The following is a 15,685-nucleotide window of genomic DNA, read 5'->3' on the forward strand; positions in this document are numbered from 1 at the left end:
TCGATGGTGATGGCCACACCGGTGGTGACCACAACCACAATGGTGTAGGAGCTGGTAACTACTACATCCGCGAATACGACGCAGGTGGCCTAGGCGTTGGGAATGTCATTGAGGCCACGCATTCCTAGGTCTAGGTGTTGTCCCATGCAACCGAGACCACGCCTGCGTTGGAGCATGAGGCTCGCATGCGTTCCACGGGCAACCGGGGCCGGTTGGTGCGGTGGAGTCACTAGAGGTATGGTAGGTTGTTGATGCGTCAACGCCAACTCCTGCAGGGTTGCCGCGAGAGCGACCCATCTCGCCAACTCTTCTAGGTCACACATCTCAAGTTCCATCTTGAGGGCCTCCTCCTCGTCCAGCCTGGGCGGCTGCAGAGGGACGCTTTCGTGCTCCTGCTCTAGTTCACGAGAGCCATGAATTCCTCGTTGTCGTCTCACTCCTCCTAATCCTACTCGTTTCGATGCTCCTCAAGGTTCCACGACCGCAAGGCTGGCTAATCTTATGAAGCATAAAATATAATTGAGATCTCTTCCCTACTTCGTGCCCCTAAACCCTTGGCAGTCTAGCTACCTATCTGTCTCTACCTCTTGCAATATATCAATCCCACTATGTCCAAGTTGTTGAGTTCGGAGGGGGGCGCGTACTATTACCACAATGTACCACACTACCAGTAGGCATGGAATTAAAACTCGAAAATCGCGAGCTAAACGGGTAACTCGTTACTCGACTTGACTCGACTCGACTCGCCTCAACTCAAACTCGGTGTATAACGAGCCAAGCTGAGTTTCATATTTTGTCGTTAAACAAGTTCAAGCTAAACGAGCCGAGTTCATCGAACTCGCGAGTAGCTCGTTTAGCTCGGTAAAAATGAAGTCGGCTCAAGCCCACCAAAATAAGCACATGTATTTGTGGTTTCTCAAGTTGGCAATCTTATTATCATGATATATTGATCATTGTGGTTTATATTGTTTTGGTACCATAATCCTAATGCTTGTTGTTCATCATTCATGCCCAAATATTCGGGGAAAATGCATTGTACAGTGTACATGTACTATTTCTCATAGTTTCAACCGAGCTACTCGTGAGCTTTGCGAGTCGAGCTGAGTTTCAAATCCGTACTCAGTTGTTACTCGCGAGCTTTAGCTAGTCGAGCCGAGCTGGCTCGGCTTGGCTTGAATTCCAGCCCTAACCACCGGGCAGTTGGCCTTCATGCCGAGTCTTCCACCGCCTTTTCTTTTCTCGTGGCTAGGTAGTTGAATTCCGGAGAGATGTCACCTTCGCTTGAACTATCTTTCGAGCATCGGGTACGCGTGTAATACTAAAGATATTAAAGATAGGATTTTCATTACCATTACTAGGAGACTAAGTGGTCAATCCGCGCTGCCACTTTTGATCTCATTCGGAAGGAGGTACTGACTTCTTTGCAACATTGTTTCCCACCCCATCTCATAGGCGAGGAGAGCTCCGTACAAGTTGAATCGGCTCTTCATCTTTTTTCGTCGTTTATAGATCGATTAGAGCATGTTTTCCTTGTTGTCACATAGTGGCGTGTTGGGGCCATAGGCGAGGCCGTGCCGCCGGTCCGGCGGTAGTAGAGCCTTCCGACGGTTGATCTTGCGGCGGCGCCTTGACTCTTTTATCTTTGATGGGAGGCATTGGGATCGTGGTCCGATTCAGGTGTCACCCACCAAGGAGGTGGACATCCGACCATTGCACGCTCGCTTTGCCACCCAGAACACGCTTTGCCGCTCCACTCTCATAAGGTGCGGTCCCAGATGCGTGGAGGAGGCTGCGACTCGTGATGGCGGCGTCCCGAACATGACTCAACATTGTTGTCTTTGCGGTTGCGCTTCTTCCATGGCCATCATCCCTTCTTCGTCATTGATGCCGGCGATGTGGGGCTTGGATTTATGGTGGGGATTGTATGTGGAAGTAGAACTGGACGAGGACTAGTGTGGATATGGGAACGCATCAGTCAGCATAAAAAAAGGACCTGCACGCAACCGACATTAATGAGGGCGCGGGAACCGAGCGGGTGGTGGGTTGCTTAGAGCATCCCAGCCGTTGGGCCCCTCCAGGCCGAAATCCGGCGCTCGGATTGGATGAAATTTTGGCCTGGGGTAGCCCATTTTCCCATAGGCGAGCCCATGGCCGACTGCTGACGCTCACCCACCGCGTGCATATTGACGGTACAGTCGCCGGGAAGGGCAACCGTCGGAGTGCCCTCGTTGCATTGAACCGCCGTAATGGTACGCGAAGTGGTCTGGGGAGCCCAAACGCCTCGTCGGGAACGGCCGAAGTGGCCTCGACGCGAGAACCGCCGTAATGGAGCACGAACTCCGCGGAATAGCAATCGCCGCTCTCTTCGCCGATAGACCTACATGTACGGTTTCCGACGGCCGACACCATTCATCTATTCTCTCCTTACCATCCTCTATCATCAACCATGAGCGATCTCTCTTGGCCATCGGACACCGACAGCGAGGGGAAGCCGCCTGGATGGAGCTGCATCGTCCAACAGCAATGATTCCCCGCCGCCGGCCAGCGAGGACGAATGGGATGACGACGAGGAGGAGGACGAAGAGGCCGAGGAGCAGACCGAGGAGCAAGCCGAGGAAGAGGCCGAGGAGCAGACCGAGGAGCAGGCCGAGGAAGAGGCAGAGGAGGAGGAGAAGCAGGAGGAGGAGGAGGAAGAGGCTGAGGACGTGGCGGCCCGGGCGAAGGCGAAGGCGCAGCCGGCGACCACCTTCGACGACGAGAAGGACTCAAATTCCTTCGACGAGGAGTTGACGAGCCGGAAGCATCACCGCCACGACGATGAGGCGGGGCCATCTAGGAAGAAGAAGTAGTTTAAGTTTGTTTTAAAGTTTTTATATGTAATTTTTATGTTTATTCGAATTTTTATATATAGTTTGTCTATGTTGCACCACTTGAGTTCAAATCTTTCGTTCGACGAGGGTATTACCGTAGAATTACAAATTTCCCCCGAAACATATATCGAGAAGATGAGGGTATTGCCGTAGAAATCCAGACCTTTGTCGCTGACAGGCTGGGGCCACCAGACGGTTCCCGCGCTTTTCTCTCTTCCGGAGTCCCCGATCGCACCCCGGGGGGCGGGGATAGCCTGGGTTCGCCGGATGGATGAAAGGTCTAATCCGAGGGGTAACGAAGAACCGGGAACACGAGTGGACCGTTTTCATCTATCCGAATGAAAAAAATTACGTCCTGAGGGCCTTACCAGGAAAACGGCTGGAGATGCTCTTAGCAGCAGGCTTGAGCCGATGGGGGAGGACGCACGACCGGTATATATTCTATCCCTGTGATTGCATTTGTAACCTAAATTAAGTCCAGAAATGCGTAGATACGCGGCCATTGTTGTGTTGGCCCACAAATTTAATTTCTTTCTATCATTCTATGCATACCGACTAAAATGAATCGGCTCGATCCGTTTGGCTCGGCGTGAAGATGGCCAAGCACAGTAATCCTACACCTACGGAAGGATTTTATGAACTAGTTTACTGACGCTGGCGTGGCTTCACTCAATTGGTGCATACTGAAGCAGTTGCTCCGAAAATTCAGCGCACGACGCACCGCTGCACACCGTCCGTAGGCATCCTTCCGTAACAATTGTCCGTAGACATAGGCATGCATCTCCAACGGGTGACCCAAATCAGATGCGTTGGCCCGTTTGAATGGAGCCATTTGAGTGATCGTGCGGATATGTGGACAGGTCGTCGGTCCGTTTGAGTCGCGTACTACGCCCAACGCATGGATGCACCCTAAAAATCAAAGATAACAAAAAAAATAAGAAAAAACAAAAACAAATATAATTTAACTATGGTTCATTTAAACTTACCCCTATTTTGGGCAATTTTTACATAAAAGAAAGCCCTATATGGGCTTTAAAATAAAAAAGGGTAAACCCTAGTCTAGGGTTTGGGACGCGGTGGCCGCTGGTACGCCACCCTACTCCCAGTAGTACTCGTCGTCGTAGTCGTCGCCGTTGATGAGGACGATGACCCCCGGCGACGACACGATGTTCCGGCTGGACACGCCGAGGACTCCGGCCAGGGCTACCACTTCGCCCTTTCCCAGGCGGAGTGCGGGTCCGGAGGGCTCGTCGGCATGCGCATGCATGTGCTGCTTGTGACGGTAAAGCACACGTCCGTTGGGAACCCCCAAGAGGAAGGTATGATGCGTACAACGGAAAGTTTTTCCCTCAGTAAGAAACCAATGTTATCGAACCAGTAGGAGTCAAGAAGCACGTTGAAGGTTGATGGCGGCGGAGTGTAGTGTGGCGCAACACCAGGGATTTCGGCGTCAACGTGGAACCTGCACAACACAACCAAGATACTTTGCCCCAACTTAACAGTGAGGTTGTCAATCTCACCGGCTTGCTGTAACAAAAGATTAGATGTATAGTGTGGATGATGATGTTTGCAGAAAACAGTAGAACGAGTATTGCAGTAGATTGTATTCGATGTAAAGAATGGACCGGGGTCCACAGTTCACTAGTGGTGTCTCTCCCATAAGATAAATAGCATGTTGGGTGTACAAATTACAGTTGGGAAATTGACAAATAAAGATAGCATGACAATGCACATACATGTTATGATGAGTAGTGTGAAATTTAATTGGGCATTACGACAAAGTACATAGACCGCTATCCAGCATGCATCTATGCCGAAAAAGTCCACCTTCAGGTTATCATCCGAACCCCCTCCAGTATTAAGTTGCAAACAATAGACAATTGCATTAAGTATGGTGTGTAATGTAATCAACAAATACATCCTTAGACATAACATTGATGTTTTATCCCTAGTGGCAACAGCACATCCACAACCTTAGAACTTTCTGTCACTGTCCCAGATTTAATGGAGGCATGAACCCACTATCGAGCATAAATACTCCCTCTTGGAGTTACAAGTAACGACTTGGCCAGAGCCTCTACTAATAACGGAGAGCATGCAAGATCATAAATAACACATAGATGATAGATTGATAATCAACATAACATAGCATTCATTATTCATCGGATCCCAACAAACGCAACATGTAGCATTACAAATAGATGATCTTGATCATGTTAGGCAGCTCACAAGATCCAACAATGATAGCACAATTAGGAGAAGACGACCATCTAGCTACTGCTATGGACCCATAGTCCAGGTGTGAACTACTCACACATCACTCCGGAGGCGACCATGGCGGTGAAGAGTTCTCTGGGAGATGATTCCCCTCTCCGGAAGGGTGCCGGAGGCGATCTCCTGAATCCCCCGAGATGGGATTGGCGGCGGCGGCGTCTCTGGAAGGTTTTCCGTATCGTGGCTCTCGGTACTGGAACTATTATCGACGAAGGCTTAAGTAGGCGGAAGGGTAGGTCAGGGGGCGCCACGAGGGCCCCACACGCTAGGGCCGTGCGGCCCGAGCCTTGGCCGCGCCGCCCTGTTGTGTGGGCGCCTCGTCGCCCCACTTCGTTTCCCTCTCGAACTTCCGGAAGCTTCGTGGAAAAATAAGATCCTGGGCGTTGATTTCGTCCAATTCCGAGAATATTTCCTTACAAGGATTTCTGAAACTAAAAACAGCAGAAAACAGCAACTGGCTCTTCGGCACCTTGTTAATAGGTTAGTGCCGGAAAATGCATAAATATGACATAAAGTATGTAGAAAACATGTGAGTATCATCAATAAAGTAGCATGGAACATAAGAAATTATAGATACGTTTGAGACGTATCAGCATGCCAGCGGCGCCGCCTCTCCTTCTGCCGTTGCTCCGCCGCAGCGGCCAGCAGCTCCGCCTCGTGCCGGAACGCGGCTAGGCGCTCCTCCTCCTCCCGGAGCGCGGCCTGGCGCGTGGCCTCCTCCTGCCGGCGCGCCATGGCGAGGAACGGCCACGCGTCGGCGTCCTCCTTGGCCTTCGTGGCCTCCTCCTCCAGCGCGCAGCGCCTCGGCGAGGTGCGGCCATTTGGCCAGCTCCTCGAGGTCGTTGACCTCGCGGGACGCCGCCAGCGCGGCCTGCAGCTCGGGGTCGTCGTCCTCCTCAGGCTGGGCATGTGGCGCTTGCACTGACGCAGCCCGTGACGGAGTAGCGGCGGGCTTGTCGATGTAGAGGCCACCGGGGCGACGGCCATCCCTCCTAGCAGGCGTGCGTGGCTGCGTGCGAGGCGGCTACGGGGGAGGCCTCGCCGTCGCCGAGGTGAAGCATGTGCACCGGTGCGCATCGTGCTCCACCTCGAACCGCAAGTCCCAATTGGGACTTGTGTCGCTGTAGGCGGGGTCCTCCCGGAGCTCCGCCGGCAGCTGCGCGTGCTGCCGCTGGATCTCCGCGACGCGGGCTCGGCCGGAGCCCGGGATCGGCAGCATCGGAACCCGATCTGGGCTCAGGTGCCAGCCGTGGGGGAGGTGCAAGTCGCTCCACGACATTGGGACGCCGGCCTCCCAGAACATCTGCCACCGCTACGGTGACGTAGATCCAGTCGCGGATGGGAGCCGGCGGCACTGTGTCGAAAGCCGCCAGCGCGGCTCGCCGGCTGCTGCTGGCCTCGTGGTCGTTGGCGGACGGCTCGAACTCACGCTTTGGGCCATGGCGGCGCGGAAGCTAGAGCTCGTGCGGCGAGAGTGGAGTGGGGACTAGATAGGGACAGTCACCCTCCACAGTCCACATTTAATAGGACTGGGGCACCGACAGGTGGGCCAGACACGCGGACCACGCGGACGCGTGAGGACGCCGCGTGCCATTTACGGCCACGCAAACCTGGCCCAGATTTTGGCCTGGTTTGGATCGTCCTGGACACCACGGCCATCCGCATTTGCCATGCGTAGCCGCATTGAACTGTGTTTTTGTCCATTTTAACTCATCCGGACGAGTGGACGCGGAATGAGTCGCCGCGTTTGTGATGGCCTAAGAGCATCCCCACTCGTCTCCCCGACGAGGCCCCCGAGCGACGATTTTCCCATCCGGACGGCGTAATTCGGCCCAGTCGCGCCGCCGGTTCCTCGATTTCGTCCGGATTTGGGCCTAAATCCATCCGGCGAGCCCACGCCATCTCCGGTCCCCCGAGGCGCGCTCGGGGACTCCGGACGAAAGAATTTGGCGCGAAAGAGGAGTGTGGACCCTCGTAGTCAGCGACTGGACCGCCAAATCCTGTCGATTTCCCTCCAATTTGCTTGCATATCCCCATTCTCTCCCGCTGAATTTGTGTAGCCGTTTCCATTCTCCTCCTCCTCTTTCTCATCCACCACCATGCCGCCCAAGCCGAGGACTTCGCGGCCGAAGAAGGAGCGGCCGCCGGGTGTGTCCAACGGACAGTGGGCGGCGGACGAGCTCCGGCGACAGATCGAAACAAGCGTCAGGGCGGAGAGGGAGAAGAAACTCAACGCGAAGAGGGTGGCATTGGCGGTGGAGAACGAACAAGCGAGGAAGGTCTCCATGGCCATGAGCATGGGCCATGCTTGCGGCGGCGGTGCCGCCATGTTCCCTGGCCAGTGGCCGATCCAAGGTACAAGCAGTTCCCCATCGGCTTTCTCCCCTTCGAGCTTCTCGCCGTCGTCGCCTGCCATGTTCCAAGAGGCGACGTACGGCCAAACGTCCAGGTTCACGCCGTCGCCGCCCGATCTCGCCGACGGCAACCTGAACGAGGGCTTCTCGCCGGCCCTGCGACGAGGGCCACTCCCGTTCGGTGCGACGGCGGCGCCGAACGACGAGGTGATGAACGAGATGATCAACTCCATCTCCATGGCCGCCGCTGCGAGCCCGGGGTTCTTCACGCAAGAGGAGGCGAGGGTGACGACAACTGTCGCGGCGCGCAACGAGTGGGTGGAGGATGTGGCTGACAGAAGCCAAGCCGTCGAAGAAGAAGAGGAAGAACCAACTGTAGCCGGGGTCGCCGACGCCAACCCGCCGAAGGCAAAGAAGAAGAAGAGGAAGAAGGACTCGCCGCCGGCCGAACCGCGCATCAAATGGACGCCGAGGGAAGAGGAGTGCCTCGCCGAAGCTTGGATGACCGTGTCCATGAATGGCATAACCGGGGCGAACCAGAACTACGAGACGTATTGGCTTCGAGTGAAGCAGGCGTTCGACGAGCGCAAGCTCGTCGATCCCTACTTCAACAAGACGATTATGAACCGGGGAGACAAGGCCATGGCCACCCATTGGGGGATCATACAGACGGCGTGCAGCAAATGGCACGACATACAGGAGGAGCTCAAAAAACTACCGGTGAGCGGTGAAGACTTTGAAGCCAAGGTATGCATACGCCGTGGCTCCTCCGTCGACCCTGCATGTACTGATCGCCGTGAGCTGACCCATATCGCCGCCCTATTTTTTCTCAGGTGCGCCGTGCTTTCGACATGTACCACGACAACACCGGCTTGACGTTCAAGTTTTTGAACGTCTTCTCCCGCATCGAGAAGTGCGAGAAGTGGACGGAAACCCGCACGAGCCTCTCGAAGAGCAAAACCGAACAGTACAACTCCGACGCGCCGGCGCCAGGCTCGTCGGATGGCCGCCCGGAACTCGGCCAGAAAAAGCTCAAAGATCTCAAAAAGATGGGCCATCCCGCCGAGAGGATGCATGCGTCGTTCGACAAGTGCTGGGCCGACGCGAGGACGCACGCCGCCGGGAGGGACGACAAGTTCGACGGCAGGTGGAGGGAGATGCTCGCCAACCAAGGCGCCCGGATCGCCCTGCTGAAGACGACGGCCGCGGCGAAGAAGAGGAACACAGACTTGGCGTTTCTGATGGGCGGCAACACAGCCGTGATGGACGAGGAGACGAGGATTTGGTACGAGGGCCATCGCACCGACATCCCCCGACCCACTCCGGCCAGTGCTTCGCCCTCACCGTCTACGACGTCGACTGCCGCCGCTTCGACGTCGACTGCGTCGGCAGCGACATCGGCCACCGCTTCGACCACGGCGTGTGAGGAAACTGGGCCGTCAGACACTGCCGTGCCAGACGGGACTGCCGACGCCCCTGTTTCAGTGTAATTTCCCTCCGATCGCCGATCTGTGGCTCATCCTTTTGCCGATCTGGACGTATTTGTAGCGGGACTTCGTTTTGTTTGAATTTTGACTTTGTCCGCCGAACTCCGGATGGACGACTGGAAATATGGTTCTCCCCACGAATTAATTTCGTCCAATCCAGCGATTGTTTCGTCCGGATTTCGACGTGGGAGGCCAAACATGAGTGGAGATGCTCTAAGAGCAATTCCAATAGTGCAGCCGGGTGCTGGCTATAAGGCCAGCTATAGTCAGCTTATAGCTAACTTGTACAATAGTTGGCTTTAAGGATTGATAACTTTATGTGTAAAAGGCCCACCACACATACTCACAAAGTGCCTATGAGCACGTGCAAGAGCCAGCTCTTGCATGAGAGCCCATCTCTCTTCTCTTTCCACTTTTCTCTCATCCACCTAAGCAAAACAATACTATTTTAATTCTTACAGCCTGCTAAGTCAGCCTTAGAGCAAGTACAATAAGTCTTAGTCAGCTGACTATAAGAATTAAAATAATATATTGTTGCTTAGTTGGAGGAGAGAGAAGGAGAGAGAAGAGGAGTGGGCTCTAATGCAAGAGCCAGCTCTAACACGTGCTCCTAGGCACTTTGTGAGAGTGAAAAGTGGGCCATGTATTGATAAAGTAGTACAAGTTTATAGCCCACTATTGTACATGTTAGCTCTAAGTGGATTATAGTTGACATTTCAAGACGCGCTTTATAAAATCCGGATTAGGCTCTCTACTATTAAACTTGCTCTTACTGTACTTTGCTCTAAAAGCATCCTCGTGACTTTTCTCGCTGCCCCTCATCTAGATGCCCGGAAACTAAAGGGTGTGCTTGATTCAGCTGGCCGGAAGGTCAAACGCACACACCTACTCGAATAGTGGACCGATAGGTGAGAGACAACAGTTCCATTGAAGTTCAGTTCAAAAAAAAAAAAAAAAAAAAAAAAACAGTTCCATTGAAGTCCACTCTGGTTGACTGTTCTAGACGTGCGCGCTGTACGGTGCGGCTGCGTGCACCAGTCGAGACCATCAGACCAACTCCATGCACGAGCACCGCGCGTCCACACACTCCTCTCAACTCTCAACCTGTTGGAGCCAAGGCCAAAATCTGACGGGCACCCCTCGGTCTGCTGCGCGCTCCCTTCACGCCCACGCGCCGGCCGACACCTCCACGACCCACCCCATTCCAGAGCTACCCTACGCCTACGCGCTTTCCCCTGTCCCACTCCCACCGCCGGCCACCGGCCACCACCTTTGCCCAGCCGCCTCCTTTTATAACGCCTACCACTCCCTCCACCATTTCCCACTCGCATTCCCAACCGCCAGACCTCTACTCCCGCTTGCACACCAGCGTTGCACCACTGATCCACTTCACCATGGACGCCCTCGCCTGCGTCGCGCCGCCCGCGCTGCTCTCCCGCTCCTTCGCCGACGCCGCCATCGCCCGCGCGCTCCACTTCTCCCTCTCCGCCGCCGGCCGCTACCCCGTCCCCGACCCGCCCTCCACCCTCGGCGGTGCCTGCAGCGCCGCTTCCACGACGGCCCCGCCCGCCTTCTGCCCGCCCGCGCCGGCCTCGCTGCCCATGGCGGCGCCGTCCGCGCGCTGCAAGCAGCTCGGACCCTCCGCCGGCCGCGCGGGGAAGCGGCGGCCGCGGCCGTCCAAGCGCGTGCCCACCACGTACATCAGCGCCGACGCCGCCACCTTCCGCCTCATGGTGCAGCACGTCACCGGCGCCGACCCCGACCCGCACCTCCACGCCGACGCCGCGCTCGCTCTCCTCATGCCGCCCTTCGGCGTCGACCACCTGCTGCCGTCGGACCCCGCGGCGGCCGCGGCCCACGTCGCCGCCTACGCGCTCCCGCGTCCGGAGGCGGCCGAGCCGCCGTGCTTCCCCACGCTCGACTCCTGGAACGTCATATACGACAAGAACTAGCTCGTCTCAGACTCAAGGAATACGCTTTGTACAGCCAGCATGCAGCTGATGATCGATGGCGCCGTCGTGCGTGGCTTTGTGATCTACGTAGTGGAGTATTTCCCTCTTTGGATGTGGTAGAACGGTAGATTAGATCGAAGGTGTAGTGATGTATGCCAGTGCGAGAACTACCAGTACGCGGCGTGCGTGTTGGTGTGGCAGTGTTGCAATGCAAACTTTGCTAATGTCCATGTTCATCAGGTTTCAGGCGCTCCTTGTCTCTTTCAACTGTTAAGTGGTTGCTCTTGCTGATTCCACTTCTCTGTGGTTGTTACCGTTGCATACATAGGCGTGATCCGTGTTTTTTAAGGGCAGTTCCGTGGATTTTTTTTTGTTCGGATTCGAACATAGTATAGCTTCATCCCCAAATCACCTAGTACAATTTTTTGGTTCTAAGTTCACACTTCACGGTCTCACAACCAATTGTTTGTCCAACAAAAATACTGAACCAATTAACAGTTTACGTAATAATCCAAGTAAAACATCATGATAGTACCATTTCTAAGATTGTCTACCATAAGCCAAACTAGATATGCAAGAGAAAACCTACTTAGTATGGGAAGAGTCACGAGTTGGTCGATTGTATGAACACTGGTGATGGTGTCCGGTACTAGTGGTGTGGTGTGTATGTAGCATGCCATTAATCACGTAGCTCTTTATCTAGGTGAAAGTTCAACTTAACAGTTTTCACTAATATGCATACATATATTAATTAGTGATTGAAACTACTGCGGTTTCTGATGTGTCTCTGAGATTTGGCTGAGGGTTGTTGGATATAGATGGACAGGAGTCTAGGAAGGCAGCCCATATAACCTACAATTTTTAAAATCTCAAGGCCCATCACATTAGTAGATTGGGGATTGTAGTAGTATCAATATGGCAGATGCCAATGAATGTCTTAAGTAGAGAGGTGGAGCCTGTATGAACTATGGCGGAATCCGGATGTGGGATTGGGCACGAGCGACATGGTGATGTACTCGATCAGGTTCAGGATCTCATGTGCAGGTAACATCCCTACTCCTGCTGATATGACTATATGTGATATGCGAGCTACAATGGTGCTCCTTGAGCTGTGTACGACTGAGAGAGATGGACGGATGTAGACAAAGCTATTGTTATGTTCCTCTCTCGATGGGACGGTGTGTGGAGAATGAAACGACCCCCCCCCCCCCCTCGAAGGGGCTCCTGGGAAGCCTTATATATGACCCCCATGTTACACGGGAAAATGACAATGGTAACAGGGGAAAGCCGACTCCTCCGGGTCCGGCGGTCCTTCCCTAGGCGCTGACCGGGCCCGCCGGCTGATCTATTATGTCCCTTGGTCGTTGATGACAAAGACATGGCATTGAGGCTACAAGGGCATATGACCATTGTGCCCTCGTAGCCCTGCGCCACCACGCCGTCCGGACAACCATCTGTTGTCGTCAGAAACCCACCGGCGGGCAGCGACGGGCAACACCGTAGAGCCGGGAACAACCTAGAGCTGCGGCTGGCTGAGGTCCCTCCGAGCGACGGCCCGCAAAGCCTTCTGGTCACACGTCCGATGCTGATTGCAAGGGCGTGCCACCTGACCTATACCTGGTCAGGAAGGTGATGGAGATGCCTCGCTTAGTTTCCTGCATGGCATACACGTAAACATTAAATACGAGCCTCGATCGGCTCTCAGGTTATCCTGTGAATCGGCTCAAGGAGCCGATCCACCCATGATTCGTACGAGGTGCACGAGTATATGGTGGTCCTGCTTGATCAAGATAAAGCTAATTAGATCTACGACGATTTAGGGTTTTCACCGCATAATCGGATCATCCTACTCCAGGTTGGGCCTCGCGGCCACGCACGGTGATCGTAAGCCGATCCTAAACAAGGCCTAAAAACCAACACAAAGTTGATCCCCGGAACATCCTGTTTAGGACTAGCGAACGACACCCTACGTGCCGCTGGATCCTCCCCCCTTTGTAAGGCCTAACTATTGCAGATATTAAACTAATCCTTGTAGAACAAGGAGCAACCGTAACGGATCAGATCTACTAAATAATGATCAAGCGGGGTGCCGCCCCCACACCTAAGATAGGTGTGAGGGCGGCTAGACATGCAAGGGTTGCACTACGATAGCATGTTACGCGAAGAACTATGCTAACCCTAACACATCTATGATAACTACGTTGCTCGCCATCAACAAGGCTTCAGTACGAGCAACGCATGAACAACGTGGAGCTTGTGCTGCCTAGATCGCGAGATGCGATCTAGGCAGCATGTCGCTTACCGGTAGAAACCCTCGAGACGAAGGAGTTGGCGATGCGCCGAGATTGATTTGTTTGGTTGAACGTTGGTTGTTGTTTATTCCATAAACCCTAGATACATATTTATAGTCCAGCGGACTTTCTAATTTAGGCGTGCACCTAACCGTGCACGGGTAAAACTCTATCTAAGATACGATCTATTATATTACAGATATATGGGCAATCTAGCCCAACTTTGCATATAAGGCCGATCTACGTATTTTCCTCGTATATAATCTTCAAGCCCATCTTGATCGTGGCCCACCTCTGACTTGGTCAAATTTTGGTGATAACACATGCCCCCCTGGTTTTGGAATTGTCAATTCCAAAATCACTCCGTTTTTTCTTCGTCGGGTCATGTCATGGCAGAGCAGAACCGTCGCAGCATTCTTCATCATGATGCCCTGTCTTCTCAACTATTCCGCGTGATTTGACTGTTGTCTTTGGGTACCGCCTCCTCGGAAACTGCTGTGGCATTGAATTTTTTTTTTTTACCATAGCCCCTTTATTTAACCGCTCTGAGCAGTTTGCCACTTCATCATCCTCGCTTCCGTTCCGCCATCGGCACCCAAAAAACCCCCAATCTCCCATAGCCATGTCTTCCTCTTCCTCCTCTTCCTCATCGGTCTTTTATGACTCCTCCCCCTCCCGCGAGCCGACGCCGGAGTGGGGCTCGTTGGCAGCACACGACATTCTCGCCCCGACGACGTGGGACAAGGAGGAACACGATTCCTCCATCTGGTCTGAGGATGACAAATCCCTGACCGACGGAGAGGGCGACCTTCAATTCCTCGTCGAAGTGGAAGAAGAAGCGGAGAGCGAAGACGACCGCTTCTCCTGGGACGATTTCACCTCTTCCGAGGAAGAGGCGGAGGAGGAGGGCGACGACGACGACTCCCTTGAAGGTTACCCACCAGCGAAGCGCCTCCGCACCTGGTGGGACGACGACAGCGAGGACGACGATGAGGAAGATGAAGCCCCCATAGAAGGCTACGGAAGCTCCGATGAGGAGCCTCTCAGCAGCTGCGCCGGAGGCAGCGACGACGAGGGCAGCAACGGCCCCTAGATTAGGGATCAGTAGTAGTAGTTGGCTTTTGCCCTCTTCTCCCTTGAGCAATCGGCTCTTTCTTTGTAAGGAATCCCCCTTTTAATGAAGAAAAATCCCTTAATCAATTTCACTTCCTTGTTAACCTTGCCGATTGTCGAATGGCGCTGTCGTACAGGGAGCCGATAGCAGAACATCGGCTCATATTGCTATCCGAGGCCAAGCTGTTGCCTAAACACCTCAACAGGCCTAAATCTCGTCCAAACCATCAGATTGAATCCCTCAGCAACCATTAGGAGATTCGTCTCTCATATCATGATTTCTGGCTTGAACCGATTCCGTTAACTTGCTAATCTGAGCTTATTCCTCTAGAGTCGATATCAGTGTATCGGCTCTGTTTTTCTGAAGTCGATGCCCGTGCATCGGCTGCATTTGCATACTGTCATCTCCATACGTTTTCTCAAGTCGATGTCTGCGCACCGGCTGTGATTATTTTTTTTTTACTGGCCGATTTTTAAATCGGCCCCCACATCTTACTGCCCATCGTCCCACATGCTTGGGAAATATTTCTTGAGGTGTTGACCATTGACAGCCACTGGGAACTTTTCGCCGCTCAACTCTTCTAGCATGTATGCATTACCCCTCAAGGCCTGGACAACTTTGTACGGACCATGCCAATTAGGAGACCATTTGCCATATGCCTTGTCCCTGGTTCCTAACGGCAACACAGCTTCCCATACTAGATCTCCAACTTGGAACTCCTTCGGTCTAACCTTTTTATTGTAGGCACGAGCCACCCTGGCTTTGTTCTCCTTAATCTTCTCCAACGACCAAAGCCTAAGCTCTGTAGCGTCCTCAATAGTGTCACTCATCAAGGCTGCATATTCTTCACCGTCGATCATTCTGAAACGTGACACGTCTTGATCCAGCCGTAATTTCCCAAGGCAATACGGCTTCCTGTCCATAGACAAGCTGGTACGGCGAAGTCTTTATAGCTCCATGGCACGACATGCGGTAGGCCCATAATGCTTCTGATAACTTCTCATGCCAATCCCTAGGGTTCTCGTCAATTTTCCTCTTGATCAGCTTGATCAGACTCTGATTGGACGCCTCAGCCTGCCCATTAGCTTGAGCGTAGTACGGGGATGATCGGATCAGTTTAATCCCCATGTCATCGCAGAACTTCCTGAATTCTTTAGAAATAAAGACCGAACCTCCATCGGTCGTGATAGTTTGGGGAATCCCGAACCTATGAATGACGTGTTCTTTCACAAACTTGATCACATCTTCTGATTTCACCTTTTTCATAGGGACGGCTTCCACCCACTTGGTGAAGTAATCTGTGATAACCAAAATCCATTCATGTTTTTTACTCGACGCCGGAT

At 53.5% G+C, this 15,685-nt stretch overlaps 1 protein-coding gene across 1 annotated transcript; it reads left to right on the forward strand.

Moving 5' to 3' along the window:
- The first annotated feature begins 10,289 nt into the window (after positions 1 to 10,289).
- LOC127348940 (uncharacterized) lies at positions 10,290 to 11,188 on the forward strand. The gene has a single exon (XM_051374787.2). The coding sequence runs from the start codon at positions 10,380 to 10,382 to the stop codon at positions 10,935 to 10,937; it is 558 nt and encodes a 185-aa protein (XP_051230747.1). The 5' UTR covers positions 10,290 to 10,379; the 3' UTR covers positions 10,938 to 11,188.
- Positions 11,189 to 15,685: the final 4,497 nt, after the last annotated feature.

The sequence above is a fragment of the Lolium perenne genome, chromosome 4, assembly GCF_019359855.2.
Source record: "Lolium perenne isolate Kyuss_39 chromosome 4, Kyuss_2.0, whole genome shotgun sequence".
NCBI classification, from domain to species: domain Eukaryota; kingdom Viridiplantae; phylum Streptophyta; class Magnoliopsida; order Poales; family Poaceae; genus Lolium; species Lolium perenne.

Coding starts and splice junctions, on each gene's coding strand:
- LOC127348940 (XM_051374787.2), top strand. CDS start 10,380: ATGGACGCCCTCGCCTGCGTCGCGCCGCCCGCGCTGCTCTCCCGCTCC.